At 44.3% G+C, this 27,031-nt stretch overlaps 1 protein-coding gene across 5 annotated transcripts in view; it reads left to right on the top strand.

Annotated features, from left to right (window-relative positions):
- LOC106573628 (NT-3 growth factor receptor) overlaps positions 1–27,031 on the top strand; it is a 289,969-nt gene that overhangs the window by 137,348 nt on the left and 125,590 nt on the right. For all 5 annotated transcript variants that reach the window (XM_014148851.2, XM_014148852.2, XM_014148854.2 and 2 more), the window contains exon 4: positions 11,986–12,054. In XM_014148851.2, the coding sequence (XP_014004326.1) occupies positions 11,986–12,054 (69 nt within the window). The remainder of the gene's footprint in view (positions 1–11,985; positions 12,055–27,031) is intronic.

Here is a 27,031-nt window from a genome sequence, read left to right on the forward strand (position 1 = left end):
TTAGTTGTGTGTGTTTTCACTTGTGTTTGTGGGTGGTTGGTTCCTGTATAGTCTGTGCACCTTACGGGACTGTTTTCGTCGTTTGTTTTGTTTAAGTGTTTTTTTTTCGGGTACAGAGCTTGCGAACAGACAGATATAGGGGAGGTAATGACACAGGTGATTGAGTCCAGGTGAGTCCAAATATCACTGATGCGCGTGACGGGGGAAGGCAGGTGTGCATAATGATGGTGGCAGGGGTACGTAATGCTTGGGAGCCTGGCGTCTTCAAGCTCCATGGAGGGGAAGTGGGAGCAGGCGTGACAATACCCTCCCCCCCCCCCCCAAGTCCACCATCCAGCGTCCCACCTGGGCGAGCCTTACGGGACGGTCGTGGCCTGGGTGCTGGACCAGCCGTTTGGGGAATAAAAGCCAGACGAACCGGCTGAGGCGTGGGAACCTGGCGAACTGGCTGAGGCGTGGGAGCCTGACGACCCAGTTGAGGCATGACTGCCTGCTGATCCCGCGGGAACATGGGAGCGTGCTGAGCAGGTTGAAGTGTACAGTAGACGCCTGGTGAGTCGGCGAACGCATAAAACCCTGGCGATCCGGCTAAGGCCTGACGTGGGATGGGCGCCTGCCGAGCCAACCGGGACAAGAAAACCTCTCTAGCCAGCTAGGGAGTGGAAGCCCGACAAGCTGGCTTAGGCACCCCCGGCTCCATCGGCGGCGGCCCCCGGACCCGACGTCACCACCAACCTGAAAGCCAGCACTCCCCGATGTTTAGTTTGATGGCTTCAGGATTCTGTAAGGATCGACACTGGAGAAGAGAAGCAGGTATGGGGAGTAGAACATTTAATATGGAACAGACATCAAACAGGATAGAGACAGCTTCAGAACCGGGTATGCAAAGACAAACAAACAATCCTGAAGCCAGGAACAGAGCTTGGGAACAGACAGATAGAGGGGAGGTAATGACACAGGTGATTGAGTCCAGGTGAGTACAATAATCGCTGATGCGTGTGACGGGGGAAGGCAGGTGTGTGTAATAATGATGGCAGGGGTGCGTAATTCTGGGGAGCCTGGCGCCTTCGAGCGCCAGGGAGGGGTAGCGGGAGCAGGCGTGACAGAAAGATGGCATAGTCTCTAAAGTGAAGTCATGTTAGTCACATTACACCTAATCTCATTCCCAAACACTTCCACCAAAATGTGCAGAAGGACTGGTGGACCAATGCATCAAACTTGGGGCCTGTGTATGCAATAGCCTGGTGACAACGTTACACCAATAAGCACTTACCTTGATGAAAGCCCCCAAACATCAGGAAATTGTAAGTGGTTTTCTTCTGGAACCAAGTTACGTGTTCCTCAATACACAACTCGCACACATCAAAAACGAGCCATACCGTGCGGTGCAGTTCACAGTCAGGTCTTTGACTCATTCCCCCACTGCCCCGCTGAAATATCAGCCACAAAATGTTGGCACCATTGTAACAGCTGGTAATCAAGCACTGGTCTCCAGCATGGGAACAGATAAGGAATACCTGGACTACTCCAAATCATCTTGGCTGGGTGACGCACACGCAAGCATTGCAGGTCCATCAACCCATTAAAATACACACCCTACATTAACCTGTGGGTCATGAGAGAACCTTCATAAATTAGCAGAACGTTAATAACCTATTTATTGACACTTTTAGTAGCATCTCGTAATACTTAGTTTGAAGTGAGACACCTTCGGTCATTCATAACACATCCATAAAGACTCTATATTGCATGACGCCGTACTTACTTTAAAGTTAGACGGCTTTGGTCATTCATAACACATACACAAATGTTTATATCAAATGATGCTGTACTTACTATGAAGTCAGACACCTTTGTTCATTCATAACACATAAAGTCTTAATGATGTCTTAAATGTATTAACGCTTAGGGAATTATCACTAACAGCTAAAACAAATAAATGTTTAAACCATTCATTTCCTTTTATTAGTCATTTTTTTAACAATACAAATACATGAAGTTTCAAAAAGTCCAGCAATGCAATTACATTCAACATTACACAGAGTTGTGAATAGTGTAGCTTGTCCCTGAGCTGGCAGACAAATGAACATTTGAACACGCTGGCATTGTAATGCTCTACCATGATGCATAGCCTTTAGCCGTACCCTTATCCTACTTCTCCTCTGTTCCTCTGGTGATGTGGAGGTTAATCCAGGTCCTGCAGTGCCTAGCTACACTCCCACTCCCCGGGTGCTCTCATTTGTTGACTTCTGTAACCGTAAAAGCCTTGGTTTCATGCATGTTAACATTAGAAGCCTACTCCTAAGTTTGTTTTACTCACTGCTTTAGCACACTCTGCCAACCCAGATGTCTTAGCCATGTCTGAAGCCTGGCTTAGGAAAACCACCAAAAACCCTGAAATCTCCATCGCTAACTATAACATTTTCCGCAAAGATAGAACTGCCAAAGGGGGCGGTGTTGCAATCTACTGCAAAGATAGCCTGCAGAGTTCTGTATTACCATCCAAGTCTGTACCCAAACAATTCGAGCTTCTACTTCTAAAAATTAAACCTTCCAGAAACAAGTCTCTCACTGTTGCCGCTTGCTATAGACCTCGCTCTGCTCCCAGCTGTGCCCTCGATACCATATGTGAATTGATTGCCCCCACCTTTAATCTTCTGAGCTCGTGCTACTAGGTGACCTAAACTAGGACATGCTTAACACCCCGGCAATCCTACAATCTAAGCTTGATGCCCTCAATCTCACACAAATTATCAATGAACCTACCAGGTACAACCCCAAATCCGTAAACACGGGCACCCTCATAGATGTCATCCTAACTAACTCGCCCTCCAAATACACCTCTGACGTTTTCAATCAAGATCTCAGCAATCACTGCCTCATTGCCTGCATCCGTAATGGGTCTGCGACCAAACGACCACCCCTCATCACTGTCAAACACTCCCTAAAACACTTCTGCGAGCAGGCCTTTCTAATCGACCTGGCCGGGGTATTCTGGAATGACATTGACCTCATCCCGTCAGTAGATGATGCCTGGCTATTCTTTAAAAGTGCCTTCCTCACCATCTTAAATAAGCATGCCCCACTCAAAAAATGTTGAACTAGGAATAGATATAGTCCTTGGTTCACTCCAGACCTGTCTGCCCTTGACCAGCACAAAAACATCCTGTGGCGTTTTGCATTAGCATCGAATATCCCCCGTGATATTCAACTTTTCAGGGAAGCTAGGAACAAATATACACAGGCAGTAAGAAAAGCTAAGGCTAGCTTTTTCAAACAGAAATTTGCATCCTGTAGTACTAACTCAAACAAGTTCTGGGTCACTGTAAAGTCCATGGAGAATAAGAGCACCTCCTCCCAGCTGCCCACTGCTCTGAGGCTAGGAAACACTGTTAGCACCGATAAATCCACTATAATTGAGAATTTCAATAAGCATCTCTCTACGGCTGGCCATGATTTCCACCTGGCTACCCCTACCCCGGTCAACTGCCCGGCACCCTCCACAGCAACCCGCCAATGCCACCACCATTTCTACTTCACCCAAATCCAGATAGCTGATGTTCTGAAAGAGCTGAAAAATCTGGACCCATACACATCAGCCAGGCTAGACAATCTGGACCCTCTCATTCCAAAATTATCTGCCGAAATTGTTGCAACCCCTATTACTAGCCTGTTCAACCTCTCTTTTGTATCGTCTGAGATTCCCAAAGATTGGAAAGCTGCCGCGGTCATCCCCCTCTTCAAAGGTGGTGACACTCTAGACCCAAACTGCTACAGACCTATATCTATCCTACCCTGTCTTTCTGAGGTCTTCGAAAGCCAAGTTAACAAACAGATTACCGACCATTTCGAATCCCACCGTACCTTCTCCGCTATGCAATCTGGTTTCAGATTCACCTCAGCCACGCTCTCAAGGTCCTAAATGACATGTCCTAAAGACATTACTGTGCAGCCGTATTGATCGACCTGGCCAAGGCTTTCGACTCTGTCAATCACCACATTTTTATTGGCAGACTCGACAGCCTTGGTTTCTCAAATGATTGCCTCGACTGGTTTACCAACTACTTCTCTGATAGAGTTCAGTGTGTCAAATCGGAGGGCCTGTTGTCTGGACCTCTGGCAGTCTCTATGGGTGTGCCACAAGGTTCAATTCTCGGGCCGACTCTTTTCTCTGTATACATCAATGATGTTGCTCTTGCTGCTGGTGATTCTCTGATCCACCTCTGCGCAGATGACACCACTCTGTATACTTCTGGCCCTGCTTTGGACACTGTGTTAACCTGTTAAGGACAGGAACCCGTAGCCAACAGCCAATAGCACCGCACGGCGCGAAATACAAAACCAACTAAAATACCACAATTACATTTTCTCAAACAATCAACTATTTTACACCATTTTAAAGACAAGACTCTCGTTAATCTAACCACATTGTCCAATTTCAAAAAGGCTTTACAGCGAAAGCAAAACATTAGATTATGTCAGGAGAGTACCCTGCCAAAAATAATCACACAGCCATTTTCAAAGCAAGCATATATGTCACAAAAACCAAAACCACAGCTAAATGCAGCACTAACCTTTGATGATCTTCATCAGATGACACTCCTAGGACATTATGTTATACAATGCATGCATGTTTTGTTCAATCAAGTTCATATTTATATCAAAAAACAGCTTTTTACATTAGCATGTGATGTTCAGAACTAGCATACCCACCGCAAACTTCCGGTGAATTTACTAAATTACTCACGATAAACGTTTACAAAAACATAACAATTATTTGAAGATTTAGAGATACAGAACTCCTTTATGCAAACGCGGTGTCAGATTTTAAAATAGCTTTTCGGCGAAAGCACATTTTGCAATATTCTGAGTAGATAGCTCGGCCATCACAGGCTAGCTAATTTGACACCCACCAAGTTTGGTGCTCACTAAACTCAGAATTACTATAAGAAAAATTGGATTACCTTTGCTGTTCTTCGTCAGAATGCACTCCCAGGACTTCTACTTCAACAACAAATGTTGTTTTGGTTCGAAATAATCCATTGTTATATTGAAATAGCTCCGTTATGTTCGTGCGTTGAGGTCACTATCCGAAGGGTGACGCGTGGGCGCATTTCGTGACAAAAAATGTCAAAATATTCCATTACCGTACTTCGAAACATGTCAAATGCTGTTTAAAATCAATTTTTATGCTATTTTTCTCGTAAAATAGCGATAATATTCCAACCGGGCGACGTTGTATTCATTCAAAGGCTGAAAGAACAAAATGGAGTAGTCTCGTGGACGCGCATCTCCAGTGTCACTATCCCCAGGCAGGCCAGTAACAAACAGAGCTGCTGTACTTAGCCCAGAGACTGCAGAGCTCTCATTCCACTTTCTGGCGCCTTCTGAGAGCCAATGGAAGCCTTAGAAAATGTCACGTTACAGCACAGATGCTGTATTTTCGATAGAGAGGCTACAGAAGGACAATAAATTGTCAGACAGGGCACTTCCTGTATGGAATCTTCTCAGGTTTTGGCCTGCCATATGAGTTCTGTTATACTCACAGACACCATTGAAACAGTTTTAGAAACTTTAGAGTGTTTTCTATCCAAATCTACTAATTATATGCATATTCCAGTTTCCGGGCAGGAGTAGTAACCAGATTAAATCGTGTATGTTTTTTATCCGGCTGTGAAAATACTGCCCCCTATCCCAAACAGGTTAACTAACCTCCAGACGAGCTTCAATGCCATACAACTCTCCTTCCGTGGCCTCCAACTGCTCTTAAACGCAAGTAAAACTAAATGCATGCTATTCAATCGATCACTGCCCGCACCTGCTCGCCCGTCCAGCATCACTACTCTGGATGGCGCTGACTTAGAATACGTGGACAACTACAAATACCTGGGTGTCTGGTTAGACTGTAAACTCTCCTTCCAGACTCACATTAAGCATCTCCCATCCAAAATTAAATCTAGTATCGGCTTCCTATATCGCAACAAAGCATCCTTCACTCATGCTGCCAAACATACCCTCGTAAAACTGACCATCCTACCGATCCTCGACTTCGGTGATGTCATCTGTAAAATAGCCTCCAACACTCTACTCAACAAACTGGATGCAGTCTAACACAGTGCCATCCGTTTTGTCACCAAAGCCCCATACACTAGCCACCATTGCGACCTGTACGCTCTCGTTGGTTGGCCCTCGCTTCATACTCGTCGCCAAACCCACTGGCTTCAGGTTATCTTCAAGTCTCTGCTAGGTAAAGCCCCGCCTTATCTCAGCTCACTCACTTCCGTCGTCATGAAGTGCTTTGAGAGACTAGTCAAGGACCATATCACCTCCACACTACCTGACACCCTAGACCCACTCCAATTTTCTTACCGCCCCAATAGGTCCACAGACGACGCAATCACACTGCACACTGCCCTAACCCATCTGGACAAGAGGAATACCTATGTAAGAATGCTGTTCATCGACTACAGCTCAGCATTTAACACCATAATACCCTCCAAACTCGTCATTAAGCTCGAGACCCTGGGTCTCGACCCTGCCCTGTGCAACTGGGTTTTGGACTTTCTGACGGGCCGCACCCAGGTGGTGAGGGTAGGAAACAACATCTACACCCCGCTGATCCTCAACACTGGGGCCCTACAAGGGTGCATTCTCACCCCTCTCCTGTACTCCCTATTCACCCATGACTGTGTGGCCATGCACGCCTCCAACTCAATCATCAAGTTTGCAGACGACACTACAGTGGTAGGCTTGATTACCAACAATGACGAGACAGCCTACAGGGAGGAGGTGAGGGCCCTCGGAGTGTGGTGTCAGGAAAATATCCTCACACTCTATGTCAGCAAAACAAAGAAGATGATCGAGGACTTCAGGATACAGCAGGGGGAGCAGCCCCCTATCCACATCGACGAGACAGTAGTGGAGAAGGTGGAAAGTTTTATGTTCCTCGGCGTACACATCAAGGACAAACTGAAATGGTCCACCCACACAGACAGCGTGGTGAAGAAGGCGCAGCAGCTCCCAGGTAAACAAAACATCTTCTTTGCTCGCTTTGAGGACAATACAGTGCCACCGACATGGCCCGCTACCAAAACCTGTGGGCTCTCCTTCACTGCAGCCAACGTGTTAACCCTCGCAAGGCTGCCGGCCCAGACGGCATCCCTAGCTGCGTCCTCAGAGCATGCGCAGACCAGCTGGCTGGTGTGTTTACAGACATATTCAATCAATCCTATCCCAGTCTGCTGTTCCCACATTCTTCAAGAGGGCCACCATTGTTCCTGTTCCCAAGAAAGCTAAGAGGCGCAGCAACGCCTCTTCAACCTCAGGAGGCTGAAGAAATTCGGCTTGTCACCAAAAACACTCACACACTTTTACAGATGCAAAATAGAGAACATCCTGTCGGGCTGTATCACCGTCTGGTACGGCAACTGCTCCGCCCACAACCGTAAGGCTCTCCAGAGTGTAGTGAGGTCTGCACAACGCATCACCGGGGGCACACTACCTGCCCTCCAGGACACCTACACCACCCGATGTCACAGGAAGGCCAAAAAGATCGTCAAGGACAACAACCACCCGAGCCACTGCCTGTTCACCCCGCTATCATCCAGAAGGCGAGGTCATTACAGGTGCATCAAAGCGGGGACCGAGAGACTGAAAAACAGCTTCTTTCTCAAGGCCATCAGACTGTTAAACAGCCATCACTAATATTGAGTGGCTGCTGCCTACATACTAACTCATCTCTAGCCACTTTAATAATTAAAAATTGGATGTAGTACATGTATCACTAACCACTTTAAACAATGCCACTTTATATAATGTTTACATACCCTACATTACTCTTATGTATTTACAGTACTCTGTACCATCTATTGCATCTTGCCTATGCCGTTTGGCCATCGCTCATCCATATATTTTTATGTACATATTCTTATTCATTCCTTTACACTTGTGTGTATTAGTTAGTTGTTGTGAAATTGTTTGATTACTTTTTAGCTATTACTGCATGGTCGGAACTAGAAGCACAAGCATTTCGCTACACTCACATTAACATCTGCTAACCATGTGTATGTGACAAATACAATTTGATTTGATTTGTTTATAGATGATTTGTAACACATTTATGTAGTTTTTATAAAGGCTTTATGAAGCCTTTATAAGCTGCATGTAAATTAAAGCGGGACCATCATTTCTTTAAACAATAAAAGCAAATTTGCAAAAATTTCTGACAATGGATACATAGTGTTTTGGAATGGAACGCTTGATTTGGATCTAATTTCAGTGTCTATAATTGTCCTTCTCAGTGCCGTCTGTGTAGAATTCCCATTTCTCATTAGTGTTTCGCCATCCTCAGGGGGACGGTGAGGTTTGACAGACAGACAGAGGGACAGTCATAATATTTTTGCCGGCTGGGCTGGCTCTGGCTGCATGTTCTTTTCTTACCACTGGTCTCTTAATACAGGGTTTCACAAACTCGGTCCTGGGGCCTGCCCTGGGTGCATGTTTTGGTTTTTGCCCTAGCCCTGCACAGCTTATTCAAACAACCAACTCATCATCAGCTGTGTAGTGCTGTGTAGTGCTAGGGAGAAAATAAACATGCACCCAGGACAGGCCCCAGGACCGAGTTTGGGAAACCCTGTCTTAATACACAGTGTCCAGATGAACTCCTCCTTTGTGTGCCAAGAATAATAACATGTAGGAAAAAAACACTCGGCTCCTACTAGTCCCTGTGGATGCAGCTTTAATAATCTCATTATCAATTTAATGAGGTGATTAGAATGCCAGGGGCCAGGGGTGCACAGGAATGTGTTATGGAGGAAGCTAACAACATCCTGAGTCCTCCTGGCGTCTTGGTGCTGCAGTCCTCCTGACTCCTGCAGCTAGAGGATTAGTTACAATTGTCTCTGGAGACTTGGCTCGACGCGGCTCCTGTAATACCGGGTCAGATGCCCTGGTGGTCCCAGGTCCTCCCTCTACTAAAGAAGACAGTGCACCACACAGCGCTGTGGATTTGGGGAGAGAAGGCAATAACAAATAAATCTATAAATGAAATCAGACCGTGACACAAATCCGTGCCACAAAGCTTTTGCTTTGCCATGGAAACAAGCATGTGCAGCAGCATAGCAGTGTTTAGTAGTGTTAACGTATCGGGATCCCTATTCACCCAACCACCAGCTGAAGGACTAGCCAAGGAGGCACATTAAGCAGCATGGGCATGTCTCTCTGAAATGTAAGGAAATATTGTGTGCTATTCTGATTGTAGTATTTTGATGCAATTAACCTGGACAGGCCTTTTTCCTGATAGACCAAACCATAAAGCACATAAAAAACATAGGCTACCCATGGATCAAGTATTCCATAACATATCTAGTAATGGTATAGAATGGTCTGAACGGAAAGATTTCCCATATCTTGACCTGAAATTTTCCCCCTTCTCCTAAAAGGGTGCGCTCATTCAGTATCCCTCAATGATTGAGGTAAAAAGAAAATGGTACAGACTCCGTCTACCGCAACCCAATGATATTAAATCCTTGAAATGGAGTGAATGAGTGCCCACTGCAGGGAGAAGGTGTGTGTGTGTGTGTGTGTGTGTGTGATGGGGATTGGGCTGTAGTGTGGGGCACAGGCAGCCAGCCCTCAGCTGGGTAATTTGACTCTCCGTATCCTCTAGCTGAATTAGTCACAGTGGCTGCTGAAGAGCCTCCTGTGCCTGACCAATTGAGGCCGGCTTCTTACCCGTAATGACGGATACTGAGCTTATTCTACCTACCGCCAGGTCCCAGATAGGGTAGGATTTAGTGTGAAGTAGGATGATTTCATCTCTATTTGTGAAACTAGCCTGAACTGCCTATACTGCTGTATATCTCACTGTCCATGGTGCTGAAGTAAGAGCAGGTTATGGGCTGTGTATGAAAATGGCTGCTGTCCATGGTCCTGTAGTAGAGAGGAGCAGGTAAGAAGTATGCACTGAATATTATACAGCAATATAGACTATGGACAGCACTGATAGATACTCCTGTGCCCATAGTTCTGTATACTGAGGGAAGGTCAGAGTTGTCTCAGAGGTCTTGCGCTGTCAATGGTCCTATAAAGAGAGACTACTGAGCGGTGTATGTGTTGTAGTCCCTCACTGTCCATGGTGCTGCAGAGCAGAGCAGCAGAGGGGACAGGTCAGTGACAGACAGGCAGCTAGGCAGCAGTCCCCCGGTCCCCAGGGCCAGATGAGTGGTAAGAATGCAGTGGAATGCATTGATTATCTGTCAGCCAGGTCTGCTAGGATCTAACCAGGGCAGTGTTAGGGTATTAAGTATCTGAAGTATTCAATGAATATTGATAATGAGGGGCTGTTCGTTATGCTCCACTGTTAGTGATTCAGCCCCTGGTGCTCACTGTCTCTTCACAGAGAAGGGTTGGAGTGGGCTTGGGTGAATGCTCCCTAGTGGGCTTCCCACTGTGTTAGTTTGATGGTGCAATATTTTCACATCATTGCGTTGCGCTTGAGCACAGCCTCGTATGTCAGGCTGTAGCATATAATTTTTCACTTCTGTAAGTTCACACCTTTTCGAATTGTAAGTCGTTGTGGATAAGAGCATCTGTTAAATGACAAAAATCGAAATATAAAAATACATGGTTATCAGCTGAAGCGCCCTCTGCAGAATACAAACAGATCCTTTGATGGACCACTCACTCTCCCTCTGCAGAATACAAACAGATCCTTTGGTGGGCCACTCACTCTCCCTCTGCAGAATACAAACAGATCCTTTGGTGGGCCACTCACTCTCCCTCTGCAGAATACAAACAGATCCTTTGGTGGGCCACTCAATCTCCCTCTGCAGAATACAAACAGATCCTTTGGTGGGCCACTCAATCTCCCTCTGCAAAATACAAACAGATCATTTGGTGGGCCACTCCCTCAACCTCTCCCTCTGCAGAATACACACAGATCATTTGGTGGGCCACTCACTCTCCCTCTGCAGAATACAAATAGATCCCTTGGTGGGCCACTCACTCTCCCTCTGCAGAATACAAATAGATCCCTTTGTGGGACACTCCCTTTCCCTCTGCAGAATACAAATAGATCATTTGGTGGGCCACTCACTCTCCCTCTGCAGAATACAAACAGATCCTTTGGTGGGCCACTCACTCTCCCTCTGCAGAATACAAACAGATCCTTTGGTGGGCCACTCACTCTCCCTCTGCAGAATACAAACAGATCCTTTGGTGGGCCACTCACTCTCCCTCTGCAGAATACAAACAGATCATTTGGTGGGCCACTCACTCTCCCTCTGCAGAATACAAATAGATCCCTTTGTGGGCCACTCACTCTCCCTCTGCAGAATACAAATAGATCCCTTTGTGGGACACTCACTCTCCCTCTGCAGAATACAAATAGATCCCGTTGTGGGACACTCACTCTCCCTCTGCAGAATACAAACAGATCATTTGGTGGGACACTCACTCTCCCTCTGCAGAATACAAACAGATCATTTGGTGGGACACTCACTCTCCCTCTGCAGAATACAAACAGATCATTTGGTGGGACACTCACTCTCCCTCTGCAGAATACAAACAGATCCCTTGCTGGGCCACTCACTCTCCCTCTGCAGAATACAAATAGATCCCTTTGTGGGACACTCACTCTCCCTCTGCAAGAATACTTCCATTTCAGGGTTTAACATCTTAGAGCGGTGCTCTGGTGATTACATGCCTTATCTGCTTTTCAGCCACCTTCTTTGTATTGGATTTGAAGGCCTCAGGTCCTCGCTGTCTCTATTTAATTTGTTGTCTTGAAAATGACCAAGTCTGTCTTTATTGGATTGTCAGGGCTACTCCGTTCCCTCCAGCACCACTTATTCCCTGATGATTTTTCAGTTTGTTTTATTTGTGCTTTGTCTTTTCTCAGATACTGTTTTCTTCATCAGCCTCGACCACACAGTCCAGCACTAACACATTTATCACGTGTTTTCTCTCTCTCCCTCTCTTCTACAGAAACTTATCGAAGAACCCTCTGACCACATTATCATGGCAACTCTTCCAGAATCTGCAACTCTTCGAGCTGTAAGTCTGTGTACACTTATCATCTTGTTTTATGGACTTGTGCACCTATAAAAACTTTCATAAAAACCTGATATATCCTAAGTGTGCAACCCACCTTCATTGTTTCCAAATGGATTCCCATCTACCTCCATTAGAAGCCAAACAACAATTAACCTGAAGAAAAACATTGGAAGAGACAAACAACTCTATAGTCCCTGCATCATTGATGTTGATTTAATGGATGTGACATGAAAGTGTGCAACTTGGAGAGGTCCAGGCCGGGTGATCCTCTAGCCCAGGGTGTCTTGTTTGTCCAGAAACATACCAGAAATCAGTGTGTTTATGACCTGAATCTTCTAGTTGTTTGAGCTACTTTCCTCCCTCCCAGTAGAAGACATAACATTTTATCTAGCGTTGAGATGGCCATCGTAGAGTTATAACACATGGGCATCCCCTCCATCCTCTCCAGCCCAGGAATCAAAGTGCTTCCCCTAAATAGGAGAGCCTCAGCCAGGTCCTGACTCAGAGCAGAGAGCAGGCTTTTTCATGGCTCATCCCAGCTCAGCGTAGGAAACAAAAGGACAGCAGCTGTATGGTTGTGGTTTAAATGTGGTATTTTATGTTATGGAAGCAGGTCAGCTCTTCTGAGGAGGCCCATCATCTTTTCAGGGTTGCTTGTCTAATAGTTAGCAAATACATACTTGGATATGTTATACCAGAGTAAGAATAGCATGGACAGCAGAGCAGCAGTTGATGAAAAGAGTTCTAAAGTAGGTGTAAGATAAGAGGGTATGGGAAGGGTTAAGTGAAGAAGATACAAACAAGTGGATGTTTTTAAAACACAGATGAATTATAGACTCTAGAGATGGTAATTTTCATGTGTGCTTATTGATATGGATATTCCTTTTGATTCCATTATCATTGTTATTCATAGCCATTTTAGCTGTATGTGTCGTCTGAAGAGTATGGACTTTTAGAAGGATAAAGCACAAATATTTCAGACTCTTTCAGAGTCTGCTTAAAGTATTTAATCTGTAATTACTAAAACTGTTCAACAAAGGCTCAGTGATAAGCACTCGACAGCACACCTTGAACAAAAAGAATAATCTCATGAAAAGAAGATGAAACCGGTTATAAATGAGTGCCATTTCCGTGCGACCAATTGGGAACAAAGACATTGATTCATTTTTATTTTTTTTGTGGCGTAGAGCCTAACAAAAGACTAACAAAACATAATTCAATGGATAAGAGAAACAGAGTTTATCTCCCTTTTTCTTAAATGATTTACTCTCCCATCCCCTGTGGAATGTCAGCACAATGACAAACACACCAAACACAGAAGGGCTGAGGCATGCAGATGTGCTTCTGGTCCTGTGTCTGAAATGGCACCCTATGGGCCCTGGTCAGAAGTAGTGTGCACTATATAGGGTATAGGTTGCCATTTTGGAAATACCCTGTGTCTGTCTTTAATGGTGAGTGTTGGTCTGTTGGTCCTCATAGTGCCATGCTCTCTCCTGGGATCACATCTGTTGATTAAAACTAGACAGGCAGAGTGATGGCTTTTCGTTCCAGATCAGAGTGCATCAGAGTCATGCCTGTCAGTTTGAAATGGAGGTTGCTGCTTTTGTGGATGTGTTACGACTGAAGCATTTAGGCACTGAGCAGTCAGACCCCTATTCACTGGTTATAAGATGACAAGTGATTTTTTGTATTATTTAAATGGATGTAAGGGGTTTCGGGATGGGTCCCATGATACATTTGGCACATACATGTGCTGGGAGATACTCACATAAGATGCAGTAATTTGTTGTAATCATGCCGCAGAAGGCATACAGTTGCTTAATCTTCTCAAAGGCAAAAATGGACTAAATTGTTTTGCCATTCTAAAATAGTTGTTGTTACAGACCTCAGACACATTGGTGCCATACATGCACAAAATGTGCATCAACCACTTACAATCATAGATTTGCTTGCGTGTGATAGAACGCTACATTGTAGCTGATCTCCTTCATCCACTTCAACAAATATGCGTTATTTAAATCGAGCTTTGAGGTCCAGTAGTGAACAGGGCCTCGAACCCACTGTTACTGTGCCCCGAAGATTCACAGTTAACCAGTTTAGTGGTGTATGCCACCTGTTAGTGATTGTAATGGAGGTACATGACAGCTATTTGACAAGACCAAAATCCTCTTAGACTATTTTTAAAACTATGTTTTTTGTTGTTGTTTTTTTCACCTTTATTTAACCAGGTAGGCCAGTTGAGAACAAGTGCTCATTTACAACTGCGACCTGGCCAAGATAAAACAAAGCAGTGCGACACAAACAACACAGAGTTACACATGGGATAAACAAACGTACAGCCATTAACACAATAGAAAAGTGTATATACAGTTTGTGCAAATGTAGTAAGATTAGGGAGGTAAGGCAAGAAATTGGCCATAGTGGTGAAATAATTACAATTTAGCAATTAAACACTGGTGATAGATGTGCAGAAGATGAATGTGCAAGTAGAGATACTGGGATGCAAAGGAGCAAAAAATAAATAACAATATGGGGATGAGGTAGTTGGGTGGGCTATTTACAGATGGGCTGTGTACAGGTGCAACGATCTGTAAGCTGCTCTGACAGCTGATGCTTAAAGTTAGTGAGGGAGATATAAGAATCCAGCTTCAGTGATTTTTGCAATTCGTTCCAGTCATTGGCAGCAGAGAACTGTAAGGGAAGGCGGCCGAAGGAGGAGTTGGCTTTGGGGGTGACCAGTGAGATATACCTGCTGGAGCGCGTGCTACAGGTGGGTGCTGCTATGGTGACCAGTGAGCTGAGATAAGGTGGGGCTTTACCTAGCAAAGACTTATAGATGACGTGGAGCCAGTGGGTTTGGCGACGAATATGAAGTGAGGGCCAGCCAACGAGAGCATACAGGTCGCAGTGGTGGGTAGTAGATGGGGCTTTGGTGACAAAACGGATGGCACTGTGATAGACTACATCCAATTTGCTGAGTAGAGTGTTGAAGGATGCTTTGTTACGAAATAGGAAGCCGATTCTAGATTTAATTTTGGATTGGAAATGCTTAATGTGAGTCTGGAAGGAGAGTTTACAGTCAAACCAGATGCCTAGGTATTTGTAGTTGTCCACATATTCTAAGTCAGAACCGTCCGTCCAGAGTAGTGATGCTAGACGGGCGGGCGGGTGCGGGCAGCGATCAGTTGAAGAGCATGCATTTCATTTTACTTGCATTTATGAGTAGTTGGAAGCCACCGAAGGAGTGTTGTATGGCATTGAAGCTCGTCTGGAGATTTGTTAACACAGTGTCCAAAGAAGGGCCAGAAGTATACAGAATGGTGTCGTCTGCGTAGAGGTCGATCAGAGAATCACCAGCAGCAAGAGCGACATCATTGATGTATACAGAGAAAAGAGTCGGCCTGAGAATTGAACCCTCTGGCACCTCCATAGAGACTTATAGGTGCTCTTATTTTCCATGGACTTTGCAGTCTGCCAGAACCTTTTGGAATTTGTGCTGCAGGATGCAAATTTCTGTTTGAAAAAGCTAGCCTTTGCTTTCCTTACTGCCTGTGTATATTGGTTCCTAACTTCCCTGAAAAGTTGAAAATCTATTCGATGCTAATGCAGTACGCCACAGGAGGTTTTTGTGCTGGTCAAGAGCAGTCAAGTCTCGAGTGAACTAAGGGCTATATCTGTTCTTAGTTCAAAATTTTTTGAATGGGGCATGCTTATTTAAGATGGTGAGGAAGGCACTTTTAAAGAATAGCCAGGCATCATCTACTGACGAGATGAGGTCAATGTCATTCCAGGATACCCCGGCCAGGTCGATTAGAAAGGCCTGCTCGCAGAAGTGTTTTAGGGAGTGTTTGACAGTGATGGGGGTGGTCGTTTGGTCGCAGACCCATTACGGATGCAGGCAATGAGGCAGTGATTGCTGAGATCTTGATTGAAAACGCCAGAGGTGTATTTGGAGGGCGAGTTAGTTAGGATGACATCTATGAGGGTGCCCGTGTTTACGGATTTGGGGTTGTACCTGGTAGGTTCATTGATCATTTGTGTGAGATTGAGGGCATCTAGCTTAGATTGTAGGACGGCCGGGGTGTTAAGCATATCCCAGTTTAGGTCACCTAACAGTACAAACTTTGAAGATTAAAGGGGGGCAATTAATCCACATATGGTGTCCAGTGCACCGTTGGGGGCTGAGGGGGGTCTATAACAAGTGGAAACAGTGAGAGACTTATTTCTGGAAAGGTGGATTTTTAATAGTAGAAGCTCAAACTGTTTGGGCACAGACCTGGATAGCATGACAGAACTCTGCAGGCTATCTCTGCAGTAGATTGCAACTCCACCCCTTTTGGCAGTTCTATCTTGTCGGAAAATGTTGTAGTTGGGGATGGAAATTTCAGAATTTTTGGTGGCCTTCCTAAGCCAGGATTCAGACACGGCTAGGACATCAGGGTTGGTGGAGTGTGCTAAAGCAGTGAATAAAACACATTTAGGGAGGAGGGATGTTAACATGCATGAAAACAAGGCTTTTATGGTTACAGAAGTCAACAAATGATAGCACCTGGGGAATAGGAGTGGAACTGGGTGCTACAGGGCCTGGGTTAACCTCTACATCAGCAGAGGAACAGAGGAGGAGAAGGATTAGGGTACGGCTAAAGGCTATAAGAACTGGTTGTCTAGTGCGTTGGGGACAGAGAATAAAAGGAGCAGATTTCTGGGCGTGGTAGAATGGATTCAAGGCATAATGTACAGACAAGGGTATGGTAGCATGTGAGTACTGTGGAGGCAAACCTAGGCGTTGAGTGACGATGTGAGAGGCACCAGTTAAGCCAGGTTTGGTCTCCGCATGTGTGTGGGTTGGGACAAAAGAGCTATTTAAGGCATTTTGAGCGGGACTGAGGTTTCTACAGTGAAATAAAATAATAAGAACTCGCCAAGACTGCAGTAGACAAGGCATATTGACATTAGAGAGAGGCATAAAGCAATCACAGGTGTTAATCAGGAGAGCTAAGACAGCAATGGTAAATTGCGATGAATGGGCAGAGCAGGTCAGTTCGAGGCTGGAGCCGACAGGTAAACAAAATGAGGTACCGTGTTATTGAAACAGTCCATGGGGCATCAGCTGTGTAGCCGAGTGATCATAGGGTCAATAGAGCAGCAATAGATGAGTCAGGGTGCCGTTCGGTAGTCACTACTACGCTAGGCGAGCAGGGGACACAGTGTTCAGAAAAGCTAGCGGGCCGGGGCTAGTAGATGGTTCTTCGGCGACATCGTAACAGAATAGCCTGTTGAGACCACATCGGGCGATCACGTCGGCAGTCCAGTCGTGATGGATCGGCGGGGCTCCGTATCAACAATAAAAGGTCCAGGCCAATTGGCAAAGGAGTATTGTAGCCCTAGAATTAGCTGGTATATGGGTCTAGCTCGAGGCTAGCTCAAGGCTAGCTGGTCCTTGCTTCAGGACAGAGGCGTTAGCTAACAGTAGCCACTCGTTTGCAGCTAGCTAGCTGCGATGATCCGGTGTAATGATCCGGTGTAATGATCCAGAGTGGCAGGATTCCGGTGATATGGTAGAGAGAAGCATTCTGATATGCTCTGGGTTGATATCGCACTGTGCAGACTGGCAGATGTTGTCCGAGCTAAGTCTGGCTGATGATTGGGAAAAAGGCGAAGAACGTTAGCCATGGCTAACAGAGACTAGTAGCTAGTTAGCTGGCTAGCTGCTGATGGAAGTTCCAGTTATAAGGAATAAAAATAGCAGATCCGTACCACATTGGGTGAGGCGGGTTGCAGGAAAGTATTTTTAGTTCGTAGATAGAAAGTGAGATTAAGATATATATGAAAAAGACTGGCTATTTACATGGGATAAGACAAAGACAAATACACATGTCCTACTGCAACGCCATCTTGCAAATAATGTATGGATGTGTGAAACAGATGAGCAAAAGACGTGGGATTTATTCTTATGACAACTTACATACATTTAAAATATTAACATAGATATTACAGACCTATATAAAATACATATAAAATAAATACTACTATAAAGACATTTACACAAATACGCATGATCATGTAATTTTGACACTTGAGGCAGACCAAGAGGCAGACCAAGAGGAACAAAAGTAAACCATGAGTATGGTTTAAAATATCCCTCTTGGGGTCAAGTTGTACTATTTTAAGAAATGCCATTGGTTGGTGGATATAAAGGTCTTTGATAGGCTGATGCGGAATTTGTGAAATCACTGTCAGCTGGTGAGGTTAGCATAGGGCTAACGTGTGCTAGGTTATCTGATGGAGCACACACTGGTTGAATCAATGATGTTTCCACATAATTTAAATGAAATTACATTGAACCATCATGGATTAGACATTGAATTGACGTTTGTGCCCAGTGGACAGCTACAATGTAGCGTTCTGTCACATGCAACTACGTCTACAATTGTAATTTGTTGATGTGCATTTTGAGACGGAGGTCCAGGTTAAACAAACTTTTTCTAATATTCGCAAGTATGGACCCATTGTGTTACAGCATGAAGCCTCCGGTCTAGCGCTGCTGAACCTTGTTGTTTCACTGACTGCTTCTGTGTGCATGGTTTCCTCTCTAACAGCTTAGACTAAACACAGCAACAGTAAGAGTGATACTGAAAGCACAACAGCAGCAGCAGCTCCTTGTGTATCTTAACCACCAGCAGCCATACCACTGTGTGCTGCTGCTTGTGTTCTGTGGTAATTGCTGTCAGCTTTTTTTGGTGCTCAACCCAGGATGACTAGGGTGAAAAGGGAAAGTGTGTGTGTGCCTGCATAACCCGTGCACATATGTGTGTGTGTGTGTGTGTGTGTGTGTGTGTGTGTGTGTGTGTGTGTGTGTGTGTGTGTGTGTGTGTGTGTGTGTGTCATCCCTGTTCCCCAGTCCTGTAAGTGTAATCACAGAGGGGCAAATTACCTGTGTGGATAAGGCAGCTCTGAGGAAACAGGCAGGCAGCCTCATCAGGAGCCCTGGTGCTGGCTGGGTGCAGAGGAGACCAGAGGAGACCTGCCAATCTCACTGTCCTCCCCTCACCAAGCCGGGCCTAGCAAATGAGCTGCTTTCCTAAGCTGAGACACACACACACACGCACGCACGCAAACGTGCGCACACACACACACACATGCGCACACACACACACACACACACACACACACACAATATATTAACAAGCACACACACACATGCACACCGATATAGAGACTGCAGGTCATTTTTTATTTATGTATTTATTTAACCTTTATTTTATCAGGGAGTCAAACTGAGACCAAGGTCTCTTTTGAAGACGAGCCCTGAATTACAGAAATTACAGAAAAAGCACCAGAACATCAAATTTAAGAACATTTTGAAGATTGTTCCACGAATAAGGTGCAAGAAATCTAAAAGCTGATTTACCTAACTCATTAGAGACTAAAGGAATTTCCAGAGTTAGCCATCCCTGAGACCGGGTGTAATAAGGAGTAGCAGTAGCAATTTAGAGTCAGGCGAAGGATAAAAGGTCCTAAACGTTTTGGGATGACTTTCTTAATCTTATGAATAAAAAAAACAGTAGGCTTATAGAGTAGATGATGTTGAATATGGTATGATACAGTATATGTGTTATTTCTAAGGCACAGGCAGGATTGGTGTTCGTCTTCATTGCTGGCCATGTGATCGATTGGGAAAATATTTTACATCAAATTTCCGCATACTCATTTTATCATGGATCCTTGTGGGTTGGATGAAAGCTTTATTATTATTATTATTGTTTTGTTTTTTTACCTTTATTTAACTACGCAAATAATTCCAGAATATTGAGTGCTGGATCAAAGTTAAAAAAGAAGTAGAAGTAGAACTCCAAAGTCCAAAAATGTTATTCCCTATTTGCTTTGCTCATTTCAGTCATGATTTTTGGAGTGCAGACAGATTTCTAATGGACCTTATTGGCAACCAAAACCATCCCCAGTTGGTCACACTTTAATAAGGAAAACACTCATCCAAAAGCAAGCCAAAAACACTGCAATCATTTCCCCAGCCTTTTTCACCATCAAACCTTCAGATACACTTCTTAAATATACAGTACCAGTCAAACATTTGGACACACCTACTCATTCCTGTTTTGTTTGTTTTTTTTACTATTTTTTACATTGTAGAATAATAGTGAAGACATCAAACTATGAAATAACATATACTGCTCAAAAAAATAAAGGGAACACTTAAACAACACATCCTAGATCTGAATGAAAGAAATAATCTTATTAAATACTTTTTTCTTTACATAGTTGAATGTGCTGACAACAAAATCACACAAAAATAATCAATGGAAATCCAATTTATCAACCCATGGAGGTCTGGATTTGGAGTCACACTCAAAATTAAAGTGGAAAACCACACTACAGGCTGATCCAACTTTGATGTAATGTCCTTAAAACAAGTCAAAATGAGGCTCAGTAGTGTGTGTGGCCTCCACGTGCCTGTATGACCTCCCTACAACGCCTGGGCATGCTCCTGATGAGGTGGCAGATGGTCTCCTGAGGGATCTCCTCCCAGACCTGGACTAAAGCATCCGCCAACTCCTGGACTGTCTGTGGTGCAACGTGGCGTTGGTGGATGGAGCGAGACATGATGTCCCAGATGTGCTCAATTGGATTCAGGTCTGGGGAACGGGCGGGCCAGTCCATAGCATCAATGCCTTCCTCTTGCAGGAACTGCTGACACACTCCAGCCACATGAGGTCTAGCATTGTCTTGCATTAGGAGGAACCCAGGGCCAACCGCACCAGCATATGGTCTCACAAGGGGTCTGAGGATCTCATCTCGGTACCTAATGGCAGTCAGGCTACCTCTGGCGAGCACATGGAGGGCTGTGCGGCCCCCCAAAGAAATGCCACCCCACACCATGACTCACCCACCGCCAAACCGGTCATGCTGGAGGATGTTACAGGCAGCAGAACGTTCTCCACGGCGTCTCCAGACTGTCACGTCTGTCACATGTGCTCAGTGTGAACCTGCTTTCATCTGTGAAGAGCACAGGGCGCCAGTGGCGAATTTGCCAATCTTGGTGTTCTCTGGCAAATACCAAACGTCCTGCACGGTGTTGGGCTGTAAGCACAACCCCCACCTGTGGACGTCGGGCCCTCATACCACCCTCATGGAGTCTGTTTCTGACCGTTTGAGCAGACGCATGCACATTTGTGGCCTGCTGGAGGTCATTTTGCAGGGTTCTGGCAGTGCTCCTCCTGCTCATCCTTGCACAAAGGCGGAGGTAGCGGTCCTGCTGCTGGGTTGTTGCCCTCCTACGGCCTCCTCCACGTCTCCTGATGTACTGGCCTGTCTCCTGGTAGCGCCTCCATGCTCTGGACACTACGCTGACAGACACAGCAAACCTTCTTGCCACAGCTCGCATTGATGTGCCATCCTGGATGAGCTGCTCTACCTGAGCCACTTGTGTGGGTTGTAGACTCCGTCTCATGCTACCACTAGAGTGAAAGCACCGCCAGCATTCAAAAGTGACCAAAACATCAGCCAGGAAGCATAAGAACTGAGAAGTGATCTGTGGTCACCACCTGCCGAACCACTCCTTTATTGGGGGTGTCTAGCTAATTGCCTATAATTTCCACCTGTTGTCTATTCCATTTGCACAACAGCATGTGAAATGTATTGTCAATCAGTGTTGCTTCCTAAGTGGACAGTTTGATTTCACAGAAGTGTGATTGACTTGGAGTTACATTGTGTTGTTTAAGTGTTCCCTTTATTTTTTTGAGCAGTGTATATGGAATCATGTAGTAACTAAAAAACTGTTAAACAAATCTAAATATATTTTTTACTTGAGATTCTTAAAAGTAGCCACCCTTTGCTTTGATGACAGCTTTGCACACTCTTGGCATTCTGTCAACCAGCTTCATGAGTTAGTCATCTGGAATGCATTTCAATTTACAGGTTGGTCTTGTTGAAAGTTAATTTGTGGAACTTCTTTCCTTCTTAATATGTTTGAGCCAATCAGTTGTGTTGTGACAAGGCACAGCAGGGGTAGTATACATTAGATGGCCCTATTTGGTAAAAGACCAAGTCCATATTATGGCAAGAACAGCTGAAATAAGCAAAGAGAAATGACAGCCCATATTACTTTAAGACATGAAGGTCAGTCAATCCAGAAAATGTCAAGAACATTTAAAGCTTTTTCAAGTGCAGTCGCAAAAAACTTCAAGCGCTATGATGAAACTGGCCATCACGAGGTCCGCCACAGGAAAGGAAGACCCATAGTTACCTCTGCTGCAGAGGATATGTTCATTAGAGTTAACTGCACCTCAGATTGCAGTCCAAATGAATGCTCCAGCGTTCAAGTAACAGACACATCTCAACATCAACTAATCAGAGGAGACTGCTTAAATTGTATTTTTTATTTGATTTATTTAACCTTTATTTAACTAGGCAAGTGAATCAGGCCTTAATGGTCGAATTGCTGCAAATGAACCACTACAAAAGGACACCAATAAGAAGAAGAGACTTGCTTGGGCCAAGAAACATGAGCAATGGACATTAGACCGGTGGAAATATGTCATTTGGTGTGATGAGTTCAAATTTGAGATTTTTGGTTCAAACTGCCGTGTCTTGGTGAGACGCAGAGTAGGTGAACAGATGATCTCTGCATGTGTGGTTCCCACCATAAAGCATGGAGGAGGTGTGATGGTGTGGGGGTGCTTTGCTGGTGACACTGTCTGTGATTTATTTAGAATTCAAGGCACGCTTAACCAGCATGGCTACCACAGCATTTTGCAGCGATATGCCATCCCATCTGGTTTGCACTTAGTGGGACTATCATTTGTTTTTCAACAGGACAATGATCCAAAACACACATCCAGGCTGTGTAAGGGCTATTTGACCAATGAGAGTGATGGAGTCCTGCATCAGATGACCTGGCTTCCACAATCACCCGACCTCAACCCAATTGAGATGGTTTGGGATGAGTTAGACCGCAGAGTGAAGGAAAAGCAGCCAACAAGTGCTCAGCATATGTGGGAACTCCTTCAACACTGTTGGAAAAGCATTCCAGGTGAAGCTGGTTGAGAGAATGCCAAGAGTGTGCAAAACTGTCATCAACTCAAAGGGTGGCTATTTGAAGAATCTCAAATATAAAATATATTTTGATTTGTTTAACACTTTTTTGATTACTACATTATTCCATATGTGTTTTTTAATAGTTTTGATGCCTTCACTATTATTCTACAATGTAGAAAATAGTAAAAATAAAGAAAAACTCTTGAATGAGTCGTTGTGTCCAAACTTTTGACTGGTACTGTATATATACTTAAACACTGTATGTTTTATCCTATTGTGGAAGTAGTGTTTTATTTACAGTATTTCCAAATGACTTATTCTTTAGATGCTTTTGCATAACCTCTATAACCTGCAATAACAAATATTTTACCCGTCAGTATTATATTTATATCTCACATAATGCCTTTTTGATAGATTCTTGCATGAGAAATGTTTTATTTGAATCATACATTTGCTGGTTATGGCCCTGTACTATGCAATAAATAGTTTCCCATAGGAGATTCTCTCTATGTGGATGTTTGATGGCAACACTCTAACTCGGTCTTATATATTGCATTCATAAAAGACAAGATCAGTTTTATATCTCTTCTTCTGATGGCTTTCCATTGAGTGTCTATCTGTCTTGCTGCTGGGGGTTGAAGACAGGCCTGATGAGATGGATGGCTCACAATGGCCTGACACTCTTTTCTGGGGCTTTATAGCGCTTCAAGAAAATATAATATTACCTTATTTTAGTCTGTGTCTTTTAGCCAAGGGAGCTGGGCTAAAGACACTGCTCGCACAGCCCAACCACTTACAAGGCCTGTAAATGGCATCAGAGCACGGGGATTGCTAAATGGCAAATCTGTTGTAGCTGCTCCAAGGATGATGATACGATAAAATATTATTTACAGCACAAGCACAAAGGCACATTCACCAGTGTCAACAAACATTTTCTATGTGGCCACAAAGCTGCTTTGCCAGGGGCTGGGAGGGTCATCGATCCCCTTTATACTGATGACCTTTCTTTAATCCTGCATGGGCTCTATAGAAAGACCTTTATGATCAGCCAGGACATGTCTGTGTTAGTCAGTGTGAAGAGATCATCTATTTTAAAACATCTATTTTAAAACATTATTGGTATTATTAAGAATGGAAAGAGGTAGAGAGTGCTCAACCAACGTGAGTCGTGGTGCAACCTAAAAATGTGTAAACATCATTGGAAAGGAAAAGGCACAACACTTGCTCACCGCAGAACGCTCTCTGACCGCTGTTTCCTTTCCAATGGTATTATTAAGAACCCGTCAGATCAGGCAAGACACAAAACAATACAATCATGTCAGTTTTCGTGCCTTCATGCTTTAGCGTCCCTTGAAAGAACATCATTTTCTCACCAAGTTAAGGGAAAGTAATCTTGGAACATGATGATGGCATACTTTGCCTACATTGACTACTGTGTAGGTGGTGTCCATTAGCCAAACTCTGCCTATACATCCAAATGTTGGCACAGCCAATTAGAGAGAAACCGCTCCGCTCCTTTCTGTTGGGACTTCACTTCATTCTGGCTAAAACTGGGTACAACACAAGGTTAGAAAAAGGGAAACAGCATTAAGAATGGAAAGGGCAGTAGCACAATCCCCATTTATTTAATGTCCATTTTAATAGCTGCTGCCTGGATGCCTGGATGGGACTACAGAGGCAAAAAGTCCACTGTGATTAGTCGTGGGAGTGGAATCTCTAATGATCGGCCTCTTAATTAAAATCCCGAAATAATTAGGTGTGCATCGCTTCATGTCTGAATTGGCATGTATTCATCACTGGAGTCAATGGTGTCTCTGTGATGAGGTGTTACTTTATAACAGACTAAACTGTGATAGCTAAATCCTGTAAGTCCTTTCATAGGACTGTTCTGATTAGTTTGATCAGTCATGGAAATGGCTGCACGTAGGCTACTCATCCTTAATCTGTAAAAGGCAGACAATTCACAGAGTATTACAAAATACTTTTGTCATTATCTCTAGTGCAATAACTTCAAATTGTGCATTTCTGAACTATATATATATATTCTTGATGAAAATACATTCTTGCGTCTCTGGCTCTACCAACATGAAAGGAACACATTTTCAGCTGAGATGGAATAAGAAGAGCAGGGTGTTTTGTGTTAATGTGTTAGGTGCCAGTCATTCACCCATGTGCATGCCCCAAAGCTCAGAGCTGGCATGTCCATCTGCTGGCATGATTACACATGACCCATGCTTTCTCTTTGGGGTTACTACAATTAACCCCGACAAACCCCAACACCAAACACCAAGCCAGGACTAAAATGTAACTAACAACTCTCTAAAGCCTACACTGTAGCTTCGTCAGAAAAAAAGTTTTAAGTAAAATAAGAAATAACAGGGTATTGTTTGGACACAACTGTGATATGAGGCTGTTATTATTCATACTACCAAGATCAAAGCGAATGCAGAGCCAAACATATGCCGCTCCATACATAGCTGGAGATGTAAACCTGCATTCACTGAATAATACCAATCCTGCTGTAATATTGATTGTTAGCCTGAGGTGGTCGCTCAGCGGATAGAGATAATAAGCTGCTCAGCAAAGAGGACTGGAGGGAACAAGGTTAATGTACTGTATGTAGAAATGTTCATGCACTCATAACGATGTCGCTTCTATTGATTGGTGCTCCCTGCCATCCCTTCTGATTCTTTACTAATTTGTTATCATTTTGTCATCGTACGGTAACATGTGTTTCAGGGATAAATGCATCTCTTGGTCATTGAAGATGGGACTCATGCATTTTCTATACAGTAGTTGTTAGCCAGGAACTGACTGGAGGGAATATCCATCTCTATGAAATCTGGATTTTAGATGGAAAACCGAGCTTGCAGTAAGCTTGGGAGTAACCAAGTGTGGACCGACAACACGGCGTGGCTGGCTGTGTGTCTGCTCTGTGGCTCATGTTGTGTTAGGCATTCAGAACACCCTTACAGCCCTCTGTCACAGTGGAGACATCGACACCAAGGCTTGGTCAAGGAGCTCAATATAATCAGTGCTGCCTACCAGTGTCTGCCTGCCTGGCCATTTGATACATATACCAGGGCATCAGCCCAGGCCACAACACTGTCTCACTCACCCACACATTGAGACGTCAATCTCACCTCGTCTCCCACACCTTCACCCCCCTTCCTTCCTTCCTTCCTTCCTTCCTTCCTTCCTTCCTTCCTTCCTTCCTTCCTTCCTTCCTTCCTTCCTTCCTTCCTTCCTTCCTTCCTTCCTTCCTTCCTTCCTTCCTTCCTTCCTTCCTTCCTTCCTTCCTTCCTTCCTTTCTCCTTCTACCACTTCTGTGACTGGTTGTGGTTGTTGAAACAGCTCTCATGCCTGACTGAGCATCACTTTCCCTCAGCAGTACTACAGACCGGCATCCACGCATGTCATTTAGAATGGGGATCATTGACAACTCTTTCCACCCCCAGTTTGCTTTCAAAGCCAGTGACAGATTGACAGCATGTTGTCACTGTATCAGAATCAACAAAACAATTCATATAAGGATGTATAACCAGAACATAGCGTGTCTTCAGACATCTTGTTCTTTGTTTGGCCTATTGCCACAGCATCCATATGGATCGAAAGAGATAAGTGATTTACCATGCTTTGGAGTTGGCAATTTTGTCCACATTTGAAAATAATGATGTGCAATTTGAGCTTGACGCTCAGGGAGATGTCAGAGCTGTTTTGCCTTTGTTCATTGTCATAGATAGTTACATTTTTGTACATCATTCATGTATAGTATTTTCTGAAGAAGTCTTTATTCTGGGCTTTTTTTAGTTAAACTGCATAACTTCTCAAAAGTAAAGAAGATAACTGTAAATGTCCCAGTTGCTTATCTGATGGGCTGAGCATGAATTCTACGTGAAACCCAGTTTGATTAATAAATAGATTA

The sequence above is a fragment of the Salmo salar genome, chromosome ssa16 (genome assembly GCF_905237065.1).
Source record: "Salmo salar chromosome ssa16, Ssal_v3.1, whole genome shotgun sequence".
NCBI lineage: Eukaryota > Metazoa > Chordata > Actinopteri > Salmoniformes > Salmonidae > Salmo > Salmo salar.